The sequence below is a fragment of the Dermacentor andersoni genome, chromosome 9 (assembly GCF_023375885.2).
Source record: "Dermacentor andersoni chromosome 9, qqDerAnde1_hic_scaffold, whole genome shotgun sequence".
NCBI lineage: Eukaryota > Metazoa > Arthropoda > Arachnida > Ixodida > Ixodidae > Dermacentor > Dermacentor andersoni.
The window spans coordinates 69,043,082-69,065,692 of NC_092822.1; the positions used below are offsets into that span (position 1 = coordinate 69,043,082).

The 22,611-nt window shown below is 45.3% G+C and overlaps 1 protein-coding gene across 1 annotated transcript in view; it reads left to right on the forward strand.

The window, feature by feature from the left end:
- Nucleotides 1–1,825: 1,825 nt before the first annotated feature.
- The window catches only part of LOC126527804 (calcium-activated chloride channel regulator 1-like), a 33,030-nt gene continuing 12,244 nt past the window's right edge, over nt 1,826–22,611 (forward strand). The window contains exons 1-5 of the mRNA XM_055068929.1: nt 1,826–1,839; nt 2,732–2,846; nt 7,698–7,925; nt 10,185–10,472; nt 20,840–21,142. Of these exons, the coding sequence (XP_054924904.1) occupies nt 1,826–1,839; nt 2,732–2,846; nt 7,698–7,925; nt 10,185–10,472; nt 20,840–21,142 (948 nt within the window). The remainder of the gene's footprint in view (nt 1,840–2,731; nt 2,847–7,697; nt 7,926–10,184; nt 10,473–20,839; nt 21,143–22,611) is intronic.

Genomic DNA, 22,611 nt, shown 5'->3' on the forward strand with positions numbered 1-22,611 from the left:
TAGAAATATCAAAGCACTATTTCACTAGCCTTATATCCAGCAAACAAAGAATAATAGAAATAACGTAGTGAAACATACAAGAGAGCAGCAGCTGAAGGCCAAGAACAGCAATATTCTAGAGGAAAATCAATCTGAAAACCACCAATACGTTATCACAATAATAAATTCTGTAATAGAAGCAGGCAACCCTCGGCAGCAGAAGAGTGCCAAATTAGCTTCTCCATAAAGGGGGAGAATTAGGAACACAGCTGCTGCATAAAAAATTGCTTTAACATATTGTTCTCAATCGACGAAGAAGTCATTTTCCTAGAATAAGTGAGCATGCAGTAAACGTAAAGAAATCGTATGCTCTATAAGTTATTCAATAGAATAACTATACCATATTTCCACGCGAGTGAGACTACAGCCAATTCGTGTGTAGATGCATGGATCATAAGGAATTTCAATGTAATGGCAGTTAGTGGTTACCTGGTACCACAGCACACTTGGCATGCACTAGTCAATCAAGTGCAGTGGCACCAGGCCACATCATGGTGCTGTGAGTGCGGAGACGCCCTCGTAGCAGTATCAATCAGCCCGTTCCTTTTAAAAAGTCTCAATGCTTTTCATGCACTCAGCCTGACACCAGGCAACAGGATTCTACATTTGTCACAATTTTGAAAACACACAGCACTCCTTTTCATGCGATCAGGTGCCACGAAAGGTCAAATCATTGATTCAGCTGATGCTGATAACAAGTTGCTACATCTATATCTCCGTAGAGTTATCATGTTGGTGTTCATACACTGGGCTCAACATGGCAGCAGTGGTTAATTGCATTAGCCCCCGCAGCTGTACTACAAAGGAAACATTTTGCAGTGTGTTGCCACTTCAAAGGGACTTTTATTGTGCTGCGCTGAGCATAGTGAGGTTTAGCCTTCTAGCCATTACTCCTAGAGGTACATGGTACGATGCTTTGTGGGCCTGGAGGGCAAATCTTATTCAGAAGATCGCTCTCTTTCTGGCTAGCTTGAGCATCCTAAACATGAAAAAGAGGGCAGAATCTTTTAACTATCCAAACAGATAGCTTACTACTTACCGCGCATTCAGATATGCATGTTTACTTGAAGCTCATGATTGATTTAGTCAGTATAACGACAGGAGTGGACGTTCCCAAGACAATCACTGCCTTTCCTTAGGCGCGTTCATGTCGGGCGTTATCTTGACCAAATCACGTGTGGGCTTCAAGCTAAGGCACATTTGTAAATGCAGGGGTAAGGTATACGAAGTAGCTTGAGACGCCTAAAGTGACCGGTTTTTAGCTTCTCTACATGCAATGATTAGGATAAAATCCCTGAGTAGATATCAACAGCTATAGCATCTCCTCTAGCATTGTAGCAGACCTAAGGCATCTGCATAAATAGTACCACTGGCAATGAAATTTGTCCTTACAAGCAGTAGAGCACAGCGAAGCTTTAGGTAATGTGCAAAAATATTGACTGTTCAAGAACACGTGACAGTATATAGCTTGTGCCTACAAACGATACAAGCACGTAATAGTGCACGCTGTACGAAGGAACTATGTAAATATACAAAAGAGCAATAAAGCGTGTAAAAGATCACTTAGCTCTACAGACAGCCCTTATTACAAAAGCCCTCTACCAGCACACAGAAAAAAGCAATGCGTAAATGGTGACTATCTTACAACATCGAGCACCACTATCGAAAACGTGTGCCGGAATCATTGAAACCATTGTGCCGTTCTGCAAAAAACCTGTGGACGGCGAGAATCACAGAACAAGAAGGACCAAGCGGGCATGAGAAGCTGCACTGAAACACGGGACAGATGGAGACAGACAGGTAGGTCGCTTGTCTATCGCCATTTGTTTCGGGTTGCAATTCAGCTGTTCAAACTTGTCTTTGCCATGCATCAATTGGCTAAGTTTATTACTATCCCGACAAGAAACAGCGGCGTCATGCCTTGAAGTGTACCGCCGAAACCATTGTGTATTTGCGTTGTGCACCAGCCTTTCCAGCCCAAGCTAAGCACTCATGAGCGGCATAAAAGAGAAGAAAAGAACTAACTGCCAAAATACCTTGAAAAGCCTGTGCCTGCTGACGACTGCACACCACGGCAGACACGGCAAGAATAAGAAATCAAGCGTCAAAGTATCAGGAGGCACCGCAACATGAAAGTGGTTCGACGTAATAGTTTTCCGGAAACCCGCAAAGTGGACAGCAGTAGCTAATGAAGAGAAAATGAGGCATCCTCCGAATTGTAGCAATTGCTAAAAAAGAAATCCATAGGGGTTTCTCGAAAGAAACGCCTCGCAGGTGAAGAAAAATTTGTCCTGGTCCGGGACTCTAAGCCAGGACCACCGCCTTTGCGGGGCAGCTGCTCTACCATCTGAGATGGCCGGGCAAAGTCGAATTTGTCAACAACTCGAAGCAAAGCCAAGAGTTGACTTTCCGCTTTGAATCCCGCACCAGGGCGAATTTTTCCTCAACTGCCAGGTTTTTCTTTCGAGGAACCCGCATGGGTTTCGTTTGTAGCAATTGCTACTGTTTGGTGGGTGTCTAATTTTCCCTTCATCAATTACTTCTCTCCACCTTGCGGGTTTCCACATAACTATTACGTCAAACTCTTACCTGTGCTTCGAACTATGCCCTCGCTGTTCCTCCTTTTATCTGTCGACACGTGTCTTGGCAACTGCCTTCTTAGTAAGTGACAAGCTTTCAACTTTATATTCAGGCTGCCCCCACCCAACATGTCCAAACTCATCCAGGTGGATTTTGAAGAAGTTCAGCAAAAACGTGAAACGATCCAGCGAATTGTTTTTGCTCTGGACGTTTCCCGTAGCATGTCGGTAAGTGCCTTCTGCTTCTCGCGCTGTTTGTTATTACTAACCTTCCGCAACGTTCCCCCACATTTGAAACTCTGGCCTGGCGTAAGCTTTTAAGCGATTACTGAGTATTCATTGCAAATTACTGAATGTCCAGCGCATTAACCAGCTGACGTAGACAAGTATTTTGTATCAGTTCCTTTTTTAAGTGCATTTAAAACAGGCTTCCTAAAGAACTTCATAAATTTCTGCACAGGGCAGTAAGCCACGATGTTGTTAACGTAGTTTGGAAACTTTATTATATTAAAGGTTATCACAGTATCATTTAGGCCGGCAAATGAGCAGTACTCAACGGGACAAGAAATGAATGAAACACTCAAGGTAAAGCTTTCCGACAGTCACCTACCGTATGTTCGCACTGCAATATTCGCGGTGAGCCATAGCCACATGATCTTCCCTTGAAATTCAAGCCAAGAGCAGCGGCGATGTTTATAGTACTGCAGAATATTGCGCTCCAACAGAAAAGAAAAATAATTGTTCGTCACCTTCCACATGCACTGCGGCTCTGACCGAAAGCTCTGAAATAATATTAAGCTCCTGAAAGGGAAGATAATGTTATCCATCCGAATGTAGCACGAATATTAAGCTCCTGGAGGATGACGGAAATGCGTGGCTGTACTGTATTGCACGGCGTAGAAGAATGTATCAACGGACGGCAGACACTATTCAAGACCCTATAAACGGAAGACGCCAAAATAAGACACCTTCCTCTACAACACATATTGCTTGGCCATTCGAATGGCCTCCCAGAATCTCTCTACAGTCTACACTATAAATAGCCTAAGTACATGCAAGAATGTTTGTCGAAAGTGATGAGGCTCAAAAGCAGGCCTTAAGGAAACTCCTAAACACAGCTGCGCAACCAGGTCCTGAACGTCAATTTGCATCTAAAAAAATTACTGTCAGCATAAATTCAAAAGCGAGCATTTCTAAATAGGCTTGACGGGATTCATGGTGTATTTTTGTGCAGCGCTCACAATCCCACGAAGGGCGAAGCAGAAACACACATGCGTTGACTCTCAGCTCACATTTATTTTCAAAAACATCGATAAAGAGAGCAGTCCGTAGTCTTTGAACACGTGACGAACCCCGGCCGAAGCGTTGCCGTCTTATTGGTGCATACTCGAATTTGGAGCCCGTCGTCAGCTCCTATGTGACTCTGCCGTGCGTGCTAGTCCGACATTCAAATTCGTTGTCCCATAGCCGAATTGACGGTTGACCGACAGCCCCTTTTCTTCTGATGTGAAGTGCTTCAATTATTTCACGCATGTTTGTTTCTGCTTCGTCCTTTGTCGAATTGGGAGCGCTGCACAAAAATGCGTCCTCATGAATGCTCACCAACTGGCTCGCTTTTCTATGCTAATGCAGTCAACCGGGTTCTTATGAGACGTTCATTTGAAGGATCAATAGCTGTTTGTGTGCAAGCGCGAGTAAGAGCGGGCGCAAGAGAGAAAATCTGGGGGCTTTTGCTCCTTGAACATATAACTCTGCCTAGGCACTACGGAGGAGGTTTCTATGTAGGCGCTTGTCCCTAGGCATGCCGGCGTTGTGGAATGGGGTCGTTTGTGTCCGCTCGGACGCTGGCTGCTGGCGCGGTAAATTAGGTGAAGCAGCGGGAGCTGACGGGTGATTTGGCGACCGTTGCGCCGGACAGACCGTCTCGCACCCGCGGCGCTGGCTCGTGTTAACTCAATCGGGGCGGATCATAGCTTTCTCGCGCCTTACGGCAATGTAACGTGTAAATAACACCACGGATGTTTCTGTGGGAACAGTAGCGACCATAGTAGAGCCCTGACCACATATATTGATAATCTAGAAGGCAGAGCGCCTTAGCAACCACGGTTGAACGCAATTGAGTAAAAGGCCGCCGGCGCGAGAAAATCGTTCCGGCGTACCTTCAGAGGCGAAGTTCTGACTGATGTTGCAGAAGTCGCGGGGTGCGGTAGTGCTGAACCTAGCGTCACAAGTTACTCAATCGTGTTTTTTACTAATTATAACAACGTGTTATTATTTCACATTATTGGCGGCACCTCCAGGACACCAAAGTGGCAACGGGGACACCATGCAAAGCTGGAACCTGGACTGGTCCGTGGGTTGGCGCTTGCCGAGGGCTGCACGTACGAAAGATCGGCTGTCCGCTGTCGCGGACAGCCAATTTTTTATGCGAACACCCCCAGGCACGCTTCGGTCTCCGCGACCCCAACCCATGGGCAGCCGTGCTTCCAGCTTTGATACCCACGCTACCCCTTGGGTGCCCTGAATATACTGCGCCGTCTGCTTTAATATAAGCTCAGGTGCTCTCCTGAGGACTCCGTTAGCCGGTTACATGTGCCCTCAATGACCAGTGCTTGTAAAAAATCCAATCTATCGTCGCGACGAAAAAAGCAACCAGCAACTTTAACAACACCAGTCAGAACCTTGCCCCTTCAGACAAAGCGATCACCAAATGGGGCGTCCGTGCCTACTGTCTCACCGCGCGTGCAGCCAGCGGCGGAGCGTAAACAAACTGAGCCACATTATAAAATCGGCTGTCCTTTGTCGCGGAAAGCCAACGTTTTATGGCAACACTCCCTGGCACGCGCAGACCTTTGCGAGCCCCAACCCATGGACCAGTCCAGGTTCTAGCTTTGATGTCCCCGTTGCCGCTTTGGTGTCCTGGAGGCGCCACCAATAATGCGAAATAATGGCACGTTGTTTGAATTAATAAAAAAACACGATTGAATAAATAGAATTGAGTCAAGCCACCAACATGCGATGCTAAGTTCAGCACTACCACGCCCCATGACTCCTGCCGGCACGCCTAGGGACAAGGGCATACAACACGCGCTAAGAAACTGCACCGTAGTGCCTAGGCAGAGTCGTATATTAAAGGACCAAAAATCTCCTCATTTCCTCTTTCGAACCAGCTCTCACTCGCGCATGGGCGCGAACGTCCGTCATCTCCGCAAATGCCACACCCCGCTGTACCTACTATAGCAATTGGAAATACGCGTCCGGGTTTCTTGCTCCCACGTTTGCCAGCGCACATGTTACATGCAGAATGTATACGCCGTATGATATTAAGCCGCCGCTTCTGCTTAAGAAAAATGGCATCAAGGCATCTAACACGCCGTAGTGATGTGAATCTACGTTAAAAGCCTATTACATTTTGCGTTTGTCGTGTACTCTATTCGAACATTGGGAATAGTGCATGATATACGTGGCCTCAGAATGCCCACTACGCCCGTATCAGAGGCAGCCCTTGGGCCCATACTATTTTCCTCAAGATCGCGAGGTGAAGGCCTGACCGATTATTTAAGCACATACTATAATAGTACAGAGCCTCTAAAAAGATGTGCCAGCGGTACTAATATTTTTCTTGCCGTGGGTGGTGGCGGGGCGAATATCCACAGCCTGTTAAAATATTTGATTGAATAGCTCGATATTATCTAATAATAAAACTGGACTAATAAAACGGGCCCCTCGGTTAACCCGCTTTCTTCTCTATATGATCTAGATAGTTTTGTTGCAAGTTCAATTGAAAATATAAATATTTACGCTTCAGAATATCCGAGAGTCGTTTCAGAGGACATCGCAGTTGAGGGTTCTGCGATTATTTCTACCATCCGTGGGGCGTTACATGCACATAAATGACGCTCAACGCTCTTTTTTTCACTCGGCACCCATCAGATTGCACCAATGCTCGCGCACGTAATGCGCATGCAGGTTTAATAGACTGTCTACCGTTTTTCAAGGACCTTCTATATTGTAGCACAATAGAAATCCTCCCACTTGAAGTGTCTCAATGTGCAGTGTTTTCTGCGGTAAGCGAGTAGAAATTTTTGCAATAGAATTTTCGAATCTGCATAGTTTCCCCTTAAAAGTGTGTGCCGATGGCGGCGATAGTAATTATTGGATGCGATGGCAATCTCATAGACCATGTGTCGATGCATTACTCCAATCACCGTGGCTCCATTCATTTTCACAAGCGGTGGAACTTTTCAACATGCGCTAACATGAAACAAGAAAGAAATACCTCTATCGTGTTAAGTTAGCAGGACCAGATGAAATTCAAGTTCAGGCAATCGATACAATATTGCATCTAAGTAAAATAACTCTTCCTGCACCACTTTTTGGTTACGTGACGGAGCACAGGTTCCATACACTTTTTCACTGTCGAGCGACGTCACATGCATGTGATTCTTGCCCCACTTTCACAGCCAAATTAAAAATAATTTTTTTGGTTTATGAGATACAAGCATGCTCGTGTCCCTCTATATAACACGCAATCTTCTCTATTCTCACTACAATCTAAACATATGTTCCGAGTGCCACTGTTTGTTTAAATGATCTCCAGAATACAGCGGCCTGGAACTGTACCAACTACCCCGTCTCCTTCTCAGGAAGAAGTCGCTGGTACGATTCCTAGAGCCCCCAGAACGCTGCATAGCTGTTAAGTCGAAATGGGGGGTCTTCATTTTCGCGATCGGACTGAGTTTCCCATCATACGTTGCGTAATGTTTAGTGAAATTGCCCAATCGACTGTTTAGGCCTTTATGAAGTTCACGCGATATTGAAACGTGTATGTGTGTTGACTCCGAAAAAACACCGTGCTATGTCAGATGTCGCACTCTGTTAAACGAGTTGTCTATGCAGGGTCTTCTAGTAAATTATCTAAAACTAGCAATGTCTATTTAGTCGATGACTTGTCCCGCTTTCTTCTTATCTTGTGCCGCTCCAGTGCCATGACCACACCACTCCACACAAGGCGCAACATTGGTAATGCCGCCTTGCTATTCTGGACAATGTCTGCACTGTATGCCTTCCATATTGCAGAGACACAATCGACTGCAAATGGTGAAGGATGCGGTTGTTGGCTTCCTCCTGAGCTTACTCGACGACTCGATCCGGCTCGCCATCGTCAAGTTCAGCAGGGTGGCAGAGGTGCAGCACCCGATGACGGCTGTCAATAAAGCAACCGTGGGAGGCTTTCGCGTTGCTGTGCATAACATGTCAACGTCTGGCGGCACCTGTATTGGTTGCGCTCTGGAGAAGGCTCTTGAGGTACGCTACAACGTGAAAAGTTTATTACCAACTCTTTAAAAAAGCATCTGTATTGTGGCGCTGTCCTGGTTGTGAAGAATCAGACCTAGGAAAGTCGCAAAACAAACTTTTTTTTCGGGTAATCTTGTGCGTACAAACGCAAGTTGAACCCCTGTGCTCACCACAAGCGTTGCGTTCATCGTCGAAATTTGATGTGCGGGTCAAACGCATCGGTAATAAATAAGTGGCTCGTGTACACCCCAGCGTATTTGCCAGGGCACTGCTAATGTTTGCTGTGCTTTGCTTTGGTATTACGTAGATAATTTTGTTGCCGCCTCTGTGCAACCTTACACTGATGCTCGGCATGTGCTTTATCATACTAGTTTTTTTCAACTTTTGGTTTCGCACGGTTGTTCCCCCCTTTCCCTTTTGTAGCAATTATCACTACACGCTTATCGAGAGGAAGGTCTGAAAAAAAAATGTGCTTTAAAAAATCTAAGCTAGTCAGATATAATTTAATAGAGGCGTTTATGGGGCGCTGTATGAACCTCTTAAATTGCCGTCCCAGATTTGAGCAGTCAGTTATATTATGTAATAGTTGCAGTAAGAAAAAGAGTGTGTCTGCTGAAAAAATGAGTTATTCAAAACACACGTGCATGGCGGCATTTGTTCAAGAAACATAAGTATTACTTTAAAAGACTTGAGTGTGAGTGCTCCGATATTCAAGAATGGGCGCACCTGTGCAGACGCTGTGTTCCTCATGTGAGAGCTTATCACCCTTGTGTAATCTCTCGCTGCTTTTATGTTCATCCACCCATTATGTTGTTTCTCATTTAAAGAAATTGTTTTTCATTCACAGAGAAAGGGGGGAAATCTGAGCTTAAATCGGTATTTGCAATATACGAGCCTTTCGGCGCGCCACACGAATACGAGAACAGAATGACTGTACATAAAAGTGGGCAGAAAGCTTTTACCTGATCTGTCAATATATTTTTATTTCTTGTACCGCCAAATGATCTAGGTCCAAGACCGATACAATATTCCGCCAAGGGTACAACATAAATATAAGTAGAACTACGTTCATACGTGTTGGGGAAAAACCGCGAAAAGAAATGTACAAACCGGGAAACGTACGATCCGAATAAAAAAAAATTGACAGACTCAACTTTTGTTGACATCTACATAATGCGAGGCCTAGCGCGGATTGTTACGGCACGACACGCCGACACGCGTCGAGCGGGTGATGCTCCGGCGGCCCGAGACGCGTTTTCTTGTTTTGTTGTTGCGCGGTATATTAAGAGGGCGAGGGGGAAGCTAAACAACATCGCGCTGGAGGATGACGCCGGATGCCGCCGACGCGAAACGTGATGCCCACATCACGTGGCCTGCAGCAGGGACCGGCGCTGCGTTCGGATTATCGCCTACTAAAAGCGTGCAGTACGCTAGCAATGACACTACGCAATATGCGCTGCAAAACAAATAGGTGAATATGCTTATCGCAATAGGTTTAGCGGCGATAGCTGTGAATTCGACGTGCGACGACAGACGCTGAGATTCGCTGGGACAGGAATAAGGAACTGTGCGTGCCGTAGTTTTCCAGTGAGACAGGCGGCTATATACCGTGCTTGATCACGTGCGCAGCCAGCGCCTTTTCTTGTTCACATGGGATCTGTAGCGGCCGGAAAACGTACGATCGCTGTCTACAGCAGGGAACGGCGGCGCGTTTCGTTTATCGCCAGTTAAAAGCTCGCGCTACGCTTACGACGGCACCTGGCACTCTGAAAGAGATAGGCGAAGATGCTTATCACAATAGAATTGGCGGTGATAGCTGTGAATGCCGCGTGCAACTATCACGGAAAAGATTTGCTGGCACAGAAATGAGAAACTGAGTACGCGCCGGCGCTTTGACGCGAGACGGGCGGGCTAGTGCTGCGGTGAAGCTGCCGCGGCGGGCCGCCTTATACTGTTCTCAACCACTTGTGCCTCGCGCATTTTCTTGTTCACACGGGATCTAGCGGCCGGAAAACGTATTATACGATCGCCGTTTGGCAACGCACTGAACCTTGGTGCTGAAAATTTGTGTTTTCCGGGAACGTATGAACCGATAAGAATTGAGCGTAACTCTGTTGGGTAATTTTTTGTGTTCTCGAGCGCGAACGTCGGCGACGGGAAAGCGTACGTAGCGGGAATGTATCAATCGAGTTCTACTGTATCATGAGTGTTATTACGAATGGTATTATTACATCCCTAGTATATTGATTCCATCTTTCTTGTGTGCAGGTGCTGCGTTCTGTTAACGAGACTCCAGAGGGCGCAGTTATAGTGCTTTTGACCGACGGCTTAGAGAATGAACACCCCTACATTGACGACGTCTTGCCGCAACTCTTAGAGGAAAAGGTCGAAGTTCTGGCTATGGCAATAGGAGACAAGGCTGAAGACAAGCTTGAGAAGACTGCTTCAGCAACAAAAGGGAAGACCTTCTTTTTTCCAGACAGCCATGAGAACATATCGAGGGCCTACATCGAAGCTACCGAAAGTCCAGAGCACGGGCACACTAGACAGCGTTTGGTCAGTACCCTGTCATCTAAGAGTAGACCATAGATATAAACTTTATTGCAGCTCCAGTTGCTTCAACGCCTTTGTGCATTGTTTTCGCCTTATCGAAATCAAACGGTACATCGAGTTTCAGAAATGTCCGTAAAAGTCCGAAGACGCCATAAAGGTTCACAGGTAAATAGAGCCGCTTTATATTTTACCTTTGACTAATATTTGCGCTGTCACCCAAAGAGGAAACTTCGCAAGTGAGAAAAAAGGTTTTGCATTGTGCTCGAGCTCCTCGGACGGAGTGTTGACAATACACAGCGATGACACAGTGTCATGACACGCTATAAGGAACCATTGCTGCGAAGCAGAAACGTCGCCCTTGCATTCACCGGGCGTCTATATACTGTTCGCATGCATAACGTCTAATTAAAGTGTATGTCCTGACAATATTTTGCTGCTGTAAGTTATTTTAAGTTTCTTAGCAAACCTTGCTCAAGTAATCTTCAATGAAGGGCAATAACCTCACGATACTGCGCACCTATTAAAAGACTTTACATACAAATCTTTAACAAAGGGCCATATTCTCACAAGCTTGTACACCTATATATTAAAATCCATATAGTAGTATTTATAAGTAACCTTTGTAAGAGGCGCAACTAACCCCCTTTACCTTAGCGGTTGCTGTAGCGGTTCTATCATCGTAGCCTCTCATATTAGCATAACGCCTGGCAATTATTCACCCGCGCATCCTTCCATGCTTGCCCATGAATTGTGGCCATTGCTCCTTCGGCCATCCGTTAAACTTGCCACAATGCACTAGCGTAGCTCATTGAGCAGTAGCTCATCGACAGAATTTAAACAACTTTCAGTTATCAATTACTCTCTTCTGATAACGTAGGCATCTACAGTACTTAGTCTAAACTTCTCTGCTGCGTTGTAGCAGCCTTTTGGTCAGGGCTTAAACACTACTATAACACAGCAGGGAAGTTACGACTAACTGCAGTAAAAGCGTATGTTATCAGAAAAAACTACTTTTTCGACACTGCGAACTGAAAGTGCTGAATTTTGGCCGATATATTTAAATATCAATTCTTGAAGCTGCTGTTGATTGAGTTACTCTAGTGAATTGTGGTGAAATGCGACGGATGGACGACGATGCAATGTCCAGAAGGAGGCGACAGAGAATACCTGCAAGACTAGATGCCTACACGACAGGTTTCAATAATAAAAAATAAAAAAGATGGCCGAAGATCTATGCCCAATATTAGGGATTCAAAAGCAAATGACCTTTTATTGCTGTGAAAGCTTCATTGCAGCGGGGTTATCGGAACTTGTGCGAAATTTATCAGCACATGTATTTAGGAACAAAATTTTATTGATTAGATTTGGTTTATTGCTTTAGAGGACATCTCGTTGCAGACAGAAAGCAGCCAGAGGCAGGGTGTCAAACCGAAAAGTCTTAGGGTTTGGTCCGGCTTCAGGCTTAAGACTTATGCATATTTTCCGTTTCTGTCCGACTTCAGCTACGGTGAAAAAATGTAATGGTTCTAACCGGTTTGGACCGGTTAGTAAAGGTTCATATTGGCTCGGACTTAAAGAGAATTAAATGGTTTAGTCTTACCAGCGAACTTACTTCAGCGAACTATAGTTCATTGTAAAATGTGTTACTTTACTGAACCTTTATTTACAAAAAATTACAGGGGCTCTTAAGACCCCTAATAAGATATGGCGAAAGTCTACTCTTCCTTCTCTTTTCATTCGCCTCTTTCTCTTTGACTCTTCCCTTTCTCTTCTTTCTTTTAATCAATACTGCTCACTACTAAGCATTTTTAGTCAATCAATTGTAATCAATTGTGGTCATTACAAGCCGTCGTTAGACATGTTAGTCATATCATAGTCATTAGTAGTCATTACAAGTCATTTAAGTAATTAAGTATTACTGGTCATTATTAGGCATTTTCATCATTTCTAATTAATTGTAGTCGTTACAACTTGTCGCTAGACATTGGTCATTTCGTAGTCATTACTAGTCATTGCAATTCATTTGAGTTATAAGTGTGCGTCATGATTAGTCATTACTACTCGCTACTAAGCATTTCTAGTTATTTGTAATCAATTCAGAATATGAGAATTCAGAATAATCGGAAGAATGATGGGTGTAACGTTAAGGGATAAGAAAAGAGCAGATTCGGTGAAGGAACAAACACGAGTTAATGACATCTTAGTTGAAATCAAGAAAAGATGGGCTTGGGCAGGACATGTAATGAGGAGGGAAGATAACCGATGGTCATTAAGGGCTACGGACTGGATTCCAAGGTAAGGGAAGCGTAGCAGGGGGTGGCAGAAAGTTAGGTGGGTGGATGAGATTCAGAAGTTTGCAGGGACAACATGGACACAGTCAGTACATGACCGAGGTAGTTGGAGAAGTATGGGAGAGGCCTTTGCCCTGCAGTGGGCGTAACCAAGCCGATGATGATGAATCAATTGTAGTCATTACAAGCCATCGGTAGACAGGTTGGTCATATCCTAGTCATGAGTAGTCATGACGTAATTTCAGTGATTATTGATCATCACTGTTCATTACTAGGCATTTTAGTCATTTCTAATCAATTGTAATCGCTACAAGTTGTCGTTAGACATATTGGTCATTTCATAGTCATCACTAGTCATTACAAGTCATTTCAGTCATTATTATTCATTACGGCTCACTAGTAAGCATTTTTAGTCATTTTAATCAATTGTTATTACAAGCATTCGTTAGACATATTGGTCATCTCCTAGTCATTAGTAGTCATTACAAGTCATTAGTAGTCATATTAGTCATTACTACTCATTATTAGTAATTTCTAATCAATTGTGGCCGTTACAAGCCGTCATTAGACATACTGGTCATTTCAGAGTCATTCGTAGTCATTATGAGTCATTAGTAGTCGTTCTTAACCTCTACCAATCTCTATTATAACGTTATCATTCACTATCACTATCAATCATTGTTCATTCTTTCATCTGTCTCTCATCTGTGTTCGTATGGCGTGATGACGCTTCAGCGGACACTAAAGCGTTCAGGTTAGCTGAAACAAACTTCTCCATGAGTCTAGAAAGGCTTTCACCTTAAAAAGAAAAAAAAATAAGATGAGAAATGCCGTGTACGCAAGCGCACGAGAAGATTTTAGAGGAACAGTATGGCCACAATGCTCCAACCAAAATTCTATTTTGATGGGTGGTTCTGCTGTCTGCTCGCTCCTATAACTTGGCGCATTCAATTTGCTCGCCACCGGAATCCTGTGCTACACGCCAGTCTTCAAGAAAGCCGTACGGGGAACCTCCAGCCTCGTAAAGGGGTAGCGCCATACGTCTACGAGATAGACGGCGTGCGCTCACTTCGTCAGTGAGGCCGTGAGAGGCACCTTGCCTTCTTTGGTGCTCAGGAATCTACCATCTCCCTTCCTTGCCAGCGAAGAGACTTGGGGCTACATTTTAAAGAACCATTGTGACTCACCAGATTTCGTTATCAAAGGGCTCCCCACCCACTGCGACATTAACATCTCCTTTGTGGCACATGCCTCAAGCACGCCTCCAAATACCAGGGATTACGAAGAAAGGCAAGGTGTCATCAACAGTTCTAAATTAGCTTATTTTATCGCTTTTATGCGAAGTTTATGCGCCGCGTACTCATTTACACGTACAGCGCGGCCACATAGGCCAACACAACGCCCACCGTTCTAACACATCTGGTCACAGCTGCGCTCCGACAATCGCATATGACCACGTGCACAATACTTGGTTAGAGTAAAAGGACATGCTCGCTACAAATCAGAAAAAGAAGTTGCAGGAGAGCTCATTTCCGGATGATTGTAGATGGTAACGTAGCTAGCATTCGAGCAATGTAACGAGACACCGTATTTCTGAAGTCGCGTTTATGTAAAATCTGTATCGGTCAAGCTGCGATTTCCGATGCTTCGGTTACAGGCGGCGCACTGCGGTATCGTCCCGCTTTGCCATGGCACTCGCTTGCCAAGGTCGCCCAAGAGAACGTATGACGGAGACTGCACGATGCGAACGCAGTGACAATGAGGGAATGACGAAGAAGGAATGACGTCGATGGAACGGACAAAGACAATGACGATGACAACGACTGGACGACAATTAGACGACAATTCCTGAATGGTGGCGATGCTATAGCGCCAACAGTGTGACAACGACGGCGACGTGAACACGATGGGATGGCGACGAGTGCCTGAATACGATGACATGATGACGACGGTATGACAACGATGTTATGACAAAAGCAATTTAATAGGCCCAGTCTCGCGACGATGGAATTACAAATATGGCATGACAATTAACGGTGGCATAATAACTGTTTAATGACAACAACATGATAAGGATATAATGACGAAGAAGGAACGACGCTGATCGATCGGAAAATGTGGTATAAATTGACGATAGCATTACGATGATGGCATGAGGTCGCTCAGGTGATGAGACTGGAAAACAAATGCGTGAAGACAACGTAATGACGAGAGTCACATGTCGAAGAATGACGACGGTGAACGAACGGGGCAGCACAACGACGGTAAGACAATGATTGCATAATGACTCTATATGAGGACGAAGGCGGGACTACGACCGCAATACAAAGCCTGTATTATGACGATGGTGTGTCGATGTTGGCATGGTGACGACAGCATCCAGAGAGTCAGATGACTAAGCTGGACTAACAACGACGGAACCCCGACGTTGGTGTGACAACGAATGCATGACTACGGTATGACGACGATGATATGACGACGACGGCCTGACATGAGTGAGATGTCGAACAGCGACGACGATGAACCACCATGACATCAAAAAGATGATGGTATTAGAATGAACACATGTTGAAAACTGTGTTGATAACGACAATGGTATGGCGAGTCTATGACGACAATGACGGAACGATGACTGCATTGCGAAGCCTGTATGACAATGCTGGCGTGACGACGACCGCATGAAGAGAGCCGGCTGACGATGTTGGACGAACAACGACGGCATCCCGACGGTGGTGTGACAACAAATACATGACTACGGTATTGCGACGATGGCCTGACGAAGGTAGCATGACGAGAGTCTAACAGGACTGTCGATGACGCAACAACCATGACGGTATCACGGCCACGTACCTAGTGGTCTAAGCTATCAGGCAACTTGGGCCACTGGGTCAGCGTAAAAGGCGCAACGATGACCGTACGATGCGGACCACAGCATAAATTGGGAATGGCTACGATGCAACGACCACGATGGCACCAAAACTATGAGCACATACCTCGTGTCAAAACTATTAGACTACTAGACCCTCTGGGTCGGCGTAGAAGGCATGACGACGACACATTGACGACAGTTTGACCACGAAGCGGGAATGACGGCGATGTAATGACCCCGACCAGGAGCACAACATACCTGGTGGCACAGGCTGGCAGACAACTTGGTTCACTGGGTCAGCCTAGAAGGCTGACTACGTAGATCTACAGATAGACAGACTGATAGATATACATATATATAGACAGAAACGATCAAAATAGCTGAAGTAGAAAAAGAATCCTAATCGCAATAAAGAGTGACCAAGTAGCCAACTATTACAATGTTGTACAACATACCAGCCATACTAATCATGTTTACCTATTGGGATCCTACTTTGCACGATGGTAGGTATTCGTGTGCCACCAAGAAAAATTCAAGTCATAGCGTAGGGCTTATTGCATCGCGTATTGTTTTTATCGCGGTCAATTAGTTGGTTCTGCGGTCAGAGGTAATTGAGTGTATGTTGGAAATTGGAATGCTAAGTGCCTATGGCCCAGGAATTTCGTAAATAACAAATTATGTTATAATGATAACTGTGATCTATAATCGGCCATATGATATACATATATATATATAAATATACATATATATATATATATATATATATATATATATATATATATATATATATGGTTCAGCTGCTGGCTAATTGTTCGGGGCAGCTATTCCTGGGTGGTGCCTTATTGCCAGGTTTGTGCTGCGGAACAGTTTCTTGTGTGTGTGTGTGTGCCCTATTCAAATGGAAGAGCAAATGCTTGAAGTACTTGTTCACTACCAGGGGCGTAGCCAGGGGGGGGGGGGGGGTCTTATGGGGATTCAGACCCTTCCCCGCCAAGAACTGTTTTCGTCCTGTCAGGCGCCACCGACCAAAGCAACCCCCGGCGGCGGAAATCATTCTGGATTTTGTCTAGAATGGTCCTTTTCCCGCTTACATATAAGCGCGAACATAGAGCAATCGGGCTGGATCCCGCGGCAACGCCCATGCACCGAGTCACATAACGCAAGGAGCACCATCCGAGCACAAAGTTCCAAGGGCGTTTTGATGGCAAGCGGGCTCTTCGCGGTATCTCGCAGAGGCCGCGGAATCTACGGAGTGCATTGATTTCAGTTCTGAAACTTTATCGGTATGAAGTTCTCATAAACTTTTCATGGGTAGGGTGCGCTCACATTTCCAAAGTCGTGCTTTCGATTTTCAATTTCGGAACCTTGTACTTTTAATGTTGTTATAATAATTTGATGCCAAAAGTGCATTGACTTTTCTAAACTCGTAAATCTGCCCATACGGCGATACAACGAGACAAGCCAAATCAAGACATTATCAGACAAGTTGACAAAGCACGCAGCGAGGTCCGATGAGATGAAGTGTTGGGGGGGTCCATTTTTGTCGGCATGTCACAGAAAATAATATCAGCATTTCTTTCTCTTGCGTCAAAGCATCCATGTCAAGACACTAAAGCCAGCAAACGTAACTATGTTCTCATTTATTTTTCTATTTTGACTTTTATTCGCGAGGACACGTTGAGCCTCTTCCATTTATTTTTCTTTGGTTCTCGCTCCCGCGGGCTGTCGGAGCCTACCAGAGCGAATGCGTTTCTCTCGTGTTGCCCCGACCCCCGCGCGCGTGCACTTCGATTCGTGTTCGTTTTCCTCTGGCCGAGTGTATTTTCGCCTGGCAGAGTTTTGGATGCTTTCTGGCTAGCAGGCGAGAAAAATAAACAATGCATGGCCGCTCGCCGCCATCACTGCACGGATTCGCACGGGCCGGCAGGTCCTACAAACCTTGAGGTTCCAAGCTATAACACGAACCCAAGAAACCTGTTGGATAGCTCGTCACGTCCAGGACAGGTATCTCGTTGTCCCTATACCGCGCAACAAGGACCCTAACCTACACTCCGGCAGGAGAAGAGCAAGGGCCTAGCCTAGTTCATGGAGAAAGCATTCAGGCTCAATTCCATGGCCCGTTTTGCGGACGCCGCCATGTATGGGACGAACAACAAGGGCGCAGTGGCAGAGGTATGCGACCACCGAGGCCACGTTACCTCCGCTGTATCGACCCTCCCCTGCACGATCACGGAAGCCGAACAGCTCGCCAACTGCGTTAGCCATCCGCAAAGGCCAACACGCAAACAAACCACTGTCGATCCTCAAGGATTCCCAGCGGGCCTGCCGGGACTCGAAGGATGCGGGGACTTGAAGGAATGCAACGCGTTCGCTTGAGCGCAACCGCTCCGGGAAATTTTGTCTCTCTAGTGTACGATACTGAGCAGTACGCGTATGGTTCTCTGTGGACCAAGCGTCTCACGTTTTCTTCGACATTCCTTCGGTAGCCACATTAGGTGCGCAAAGTACGCATTCGATTGTGGCCAACATGCTTTCCTTTGCGTTTTTTCAAGTCCGTACCACGCCTCGCAAAAGAAAAAAATATATTGTGGCGGGGCAGCAAATTGTCGCATAGTGAAAGTTCGATTTCGTTACTCCTTCTTACTTTGCGGAAGTTAATGGGCTACAGGACGCTTCAGTTTCCGGATACTTTTAATATATTATTGCGATAGCAATTATACGGACACTCCAGGCACATTCCTGCCGTCGCCGTCACCCTCATGTTCCGTGTGAAATCCACGGTGATATCACCATGACCGCGCGCCGCATGCTGCATGTGCGAGTGAAAGCGTAAGAGGGGGTGAGGTGGCATAGGTGAGCCAACGATGGTGGCTCAGTCTTGTGTGCTCAAGGGAAAAAAGGGGGAGGAAGCGCACCGCCTCCTGTCACGCGCGAAACACCAGGGGGAGTGCATCAGGGGGGAGCTGTGATCAGTGAATCTGTGGTTGCGCAAATGTTTATTTGCCTTGTTTGATGCATTACATACAGTGACTTTTTCTTAGATACGTAGATTTATTGGAGACTTACACATATATTTAGATATCTTGTTGCGAAGTTATGTGTATGCCCGTGCAGCAAACCTTGTTTCCAATGGCACTTTTTTGTCCTTTATCAAACTGTACCTTCGTATTTGTAGATTCTATTGTGCCTTCGCATTTCTTATGCACGCGGGCGAATGAAATGAACGTGAGTTTATCCACCCCGTGCCAATAATGGTTCGGTTCAATATGTGCGAGCCATGCATGTAGAAGACAGGCATCACTAATTTACAAAAGAGACACGCAGGTGAGAGGATAAAGGTTTTTTAATGCTCTCATACATTGGGTTGAACATTGTTGCGTGACATAATGGAAACTCCCAATGTTAAGCAGCGTGGTGTGGTGAGGTTTCTGACGGCTGAAGGTGCTTCCCGAAAGATGTTTCCCAAAGGTGTTTCCCGTATGGCTGCCGTGCACGTTGAACATTGCATTTTATTGGCCACTGTGAAGCGCTCGAGCAAACGGTTCAAAGAAGGACGTGAAAGTTGCAAGGACGATTCAAAACCGGGCCAAAGCCACCGTGCAATCACACCCAACACTATTTCAAAGGCTTATGAGCTGATTAGACAAGAACGGAGGATAATCCTAGATGAATTCGCAAGGCATGTGAACATCAGTCGCGGTTCGCGTAACACCAAATTTCATCAACATCACGGTTATCGGCTCTTGTGTGTGCAATGGATGCCCAAAATATTGAACCACCGCTAGAAGAACTAGAAGGTTCAGCGCTGCCTTGACTCATCTGATCCGGTATCACAATGAGGGCGATGACTTCCTGTCTGGAACAGGGACTGGGAACGAATCACGGTGCCGCTACTAGGAGCCTGAAAGGCGACGGCAAAACTTGCAGTGGAAACAATCGACTTCACCACCGCCAATGAAAGCAAAGGCTGTCATTCCCGCCGGTAACGTGTTGACTTTTCTTTTTCGATAGTCAAGAGCCATTAGTAAAGGAATTGGTTAAACCTGGAGAGACTATCGATCGCTTCCAATACTGTGAAACGCCGCATAGGCTGCATGTCGCAATCAAGAACAAACGACATGGAAAATTGAGCAATGGGGTCATGTTGCTCTACGACAATTCCCGTCACCATGTCACTGATGTGGCTAATACAAGAATGGCAAAGTTCAAGTGAGAGAAGCTGCAACATCCGCCATACAGCTCAGACTTGTTGCCTTGCGACTCAACATTTTGGAGCTTCTGAAAGAACAGCTCAAGGTAACCAGATTCGTGTCGGATGGTGGCGTAAAACAGTCAGTTACAGTCTTTTTGAAGCAGCAACCCAAGCAGTTTCATGAGACGGGAATCGCGCGACTCGTTAATCAGTGGGACAAATGTCTAAATACTCATGGAGACTACATTGCTTTCAAAATAAATTACCCCGTTTGTCATATATTCGCATTGGCTCACTTTCATTTCACTCGCCCTCGTATATTTTGCAGAACTGCCTTTTATATGTGCTGTCTGTTATGACTATAATTTCAGTGCAATTTCTCAAATTCACGACCGATGAAAGCTGCTCCTGCGCGATAAACTGTAACAATGAAAAGCGTCATTGAGACTTTTCCGTGGTCGTTGTATATGTACAAAGATGTAAACAAGGTTCTTCAATGACAAAGTTTCATTAAAGGAGTTGTGCTCAACGTGTTTATTTCATGGCCTTTACATTTTTCTTATCAGCGACACGCGCTGCTTTGCTGGTTTCAAACTGATATAGCTCTAAAGTTCGTGTGATATTTTCTTTAGTTATTAAACAGACAGAAAACATGCAAGCATTAATATCAGCCATTTCGGGCACAATTCTTGACAGATGCGAGCATGTTCTTTTATGAAAAAATACATATTTTACTTGACAGGGTGCAGCGTTCAAGAATTCGGTTGTTGCATTTTTGGCAACGGCAATGCAGTTATTATTACTGTATTTGATCCCTCGACAAATTCTATAGCGAGGAGGCCGAGCTGCAACGTGACCCCCCCCCCCCCCCCCCCTGGACGAATGTACTGGCTACGCCACTGTTCACTACCAAATTCCAATCATGTTATAAGTAGCTTACGTACCACGCTACTTATCAACTCAGAAATCGCTGTAAACCAGTAAACGAGGTCAATGTGCCGGTATCTGTTGGTTTCAGGGGCTGATCACTCCCAATGAAACTGGAGAAAGTACCACCAGTGTACGAGTGGCTGATGGCGACGAGACCATGGGCTTCTATACTGAGAAATTCAGCCCACAAGAAGGAGCGCTGAAAGCCATTCCGGAAATATCTGATCGCGCCTCGAAAAACCTGATAGGCAAACTGGCTGATGTAGCAGGACCACATTCCCTCCAATCGGCTGACAGCACGTGCTTCCAGCTCTCCGGATTCGATTCGAAGATCGGCATCCAAATGTCGTTGGCAGATTCAGTGGGAAGCGACGCAGTCAAACCGATCACAGTGAGTATAGGATCTTAACCCCAAAGGAAACATCAAAATATTCCAGATGCAGCCACAGTTTTCGAGCCTATATTGCTTATTTATTTTCACCCGGATAAAATGCCTTACTGCGCTCTGCAAAGTTGGCAGTACATATAATTGTGAGCGAACGAATGTTACAAAAATTGAGCAATTACCAGTGCTTCATTGCTTGCGAATCATTTGCTTTCCTCATTTACGGCGTAGCAAAATACGAGACTTCATTGAACGCTATTGTTAGGGTTGGCACGGAGGCCTTGTATAAAGTGTAACCTTTCAGATGCCTCTTTTCTTTTTGAACGGCCAAAGTGCGCGGAATATTCTTGCTCGTCTGATCGGAATTCCTCTACAGTGCTTGTTTCCATTCCAGGCATTGAGTGAAAGCTCCTACCACGTATGATGATAACGCACCTACAACGAGCAGAGTCGTTTAACTCCGCAGTTGTCGGACGAATTGCTGCCTTGCTGGTTTATTACTGGTGTGCTTATCGCAATATATCTTAGAGTTGCTTGGTAATTATCTACGCAATTGGGCACGCAAACTAAGGGTGCAATTCGACAGTACATAATTTATGCGGTCTCTAACAGCGAGAATAGAACAATTTGCTTCAACGAAAAGCACCATCTGGTCTTTGGTAAAGCGCTGCACCAAAAGAACAGTGCTGGCTTTTTGGTGTGTTGATCAGCCGTCAAGAGCTGTCGGCGAAGCAAAGAGCCGCGACAACAACTCCGAAGTGAAGTAAGCTGCATGAATTGAAAATAAAGTTCAGAGAACAATAGCCTTGCAAAAGAAGTATTTTTAGCAGAAAAATTATGAGCAGAAGAGGACAAACTCTATTGGTAAGTGAAGTTTCCGATACGCGACTAAGAGCCGTCTTATTCCGAGCAGAGCGCCAAGACACCGTGGGTAAGACAACTCTCGGACACTGCCTTGAATTTTCTGCGTTTTATATTCTTGAGGTCAAAGATTTTAAGAGAAATATCTGTGAACCAGTAACTACGCTGTCGGTGTGCTAGGATTAGACGTACTGAAGTCGAAAAGAGCGAACGAATCTATCGACTGAGTTTCCATCACATTGTAAATATAGCTGTGAACTCCGACATAACAGACACATATAGAATCCGGGAATTCGCAAGAACGTTACGAATTCTAGATCCGCTATGGTTCAGGCCTCGTCGCTGTTCCGCATAGTCGCACTTAAGGGTTCGCTGGTTTCGCTTTGGCCATTCAGTTTACCTGTAATCAACCTGTCACTTTCTACCAAACAGATGGGACCAGGCTTTTGACAGAGCAATTCACCAATCTAAACTCGTTTAGTCTTGCTTTGATTCCTGCCATTACACTATCTTATTTATTTGTTAAAATCTAGACAGCAAATTATATCTTTGTCTCTGTATCTGCTTGTAAGTGTTAGCATATGTTCATCGTTTGGGGCAATTGTTTCGTGTTT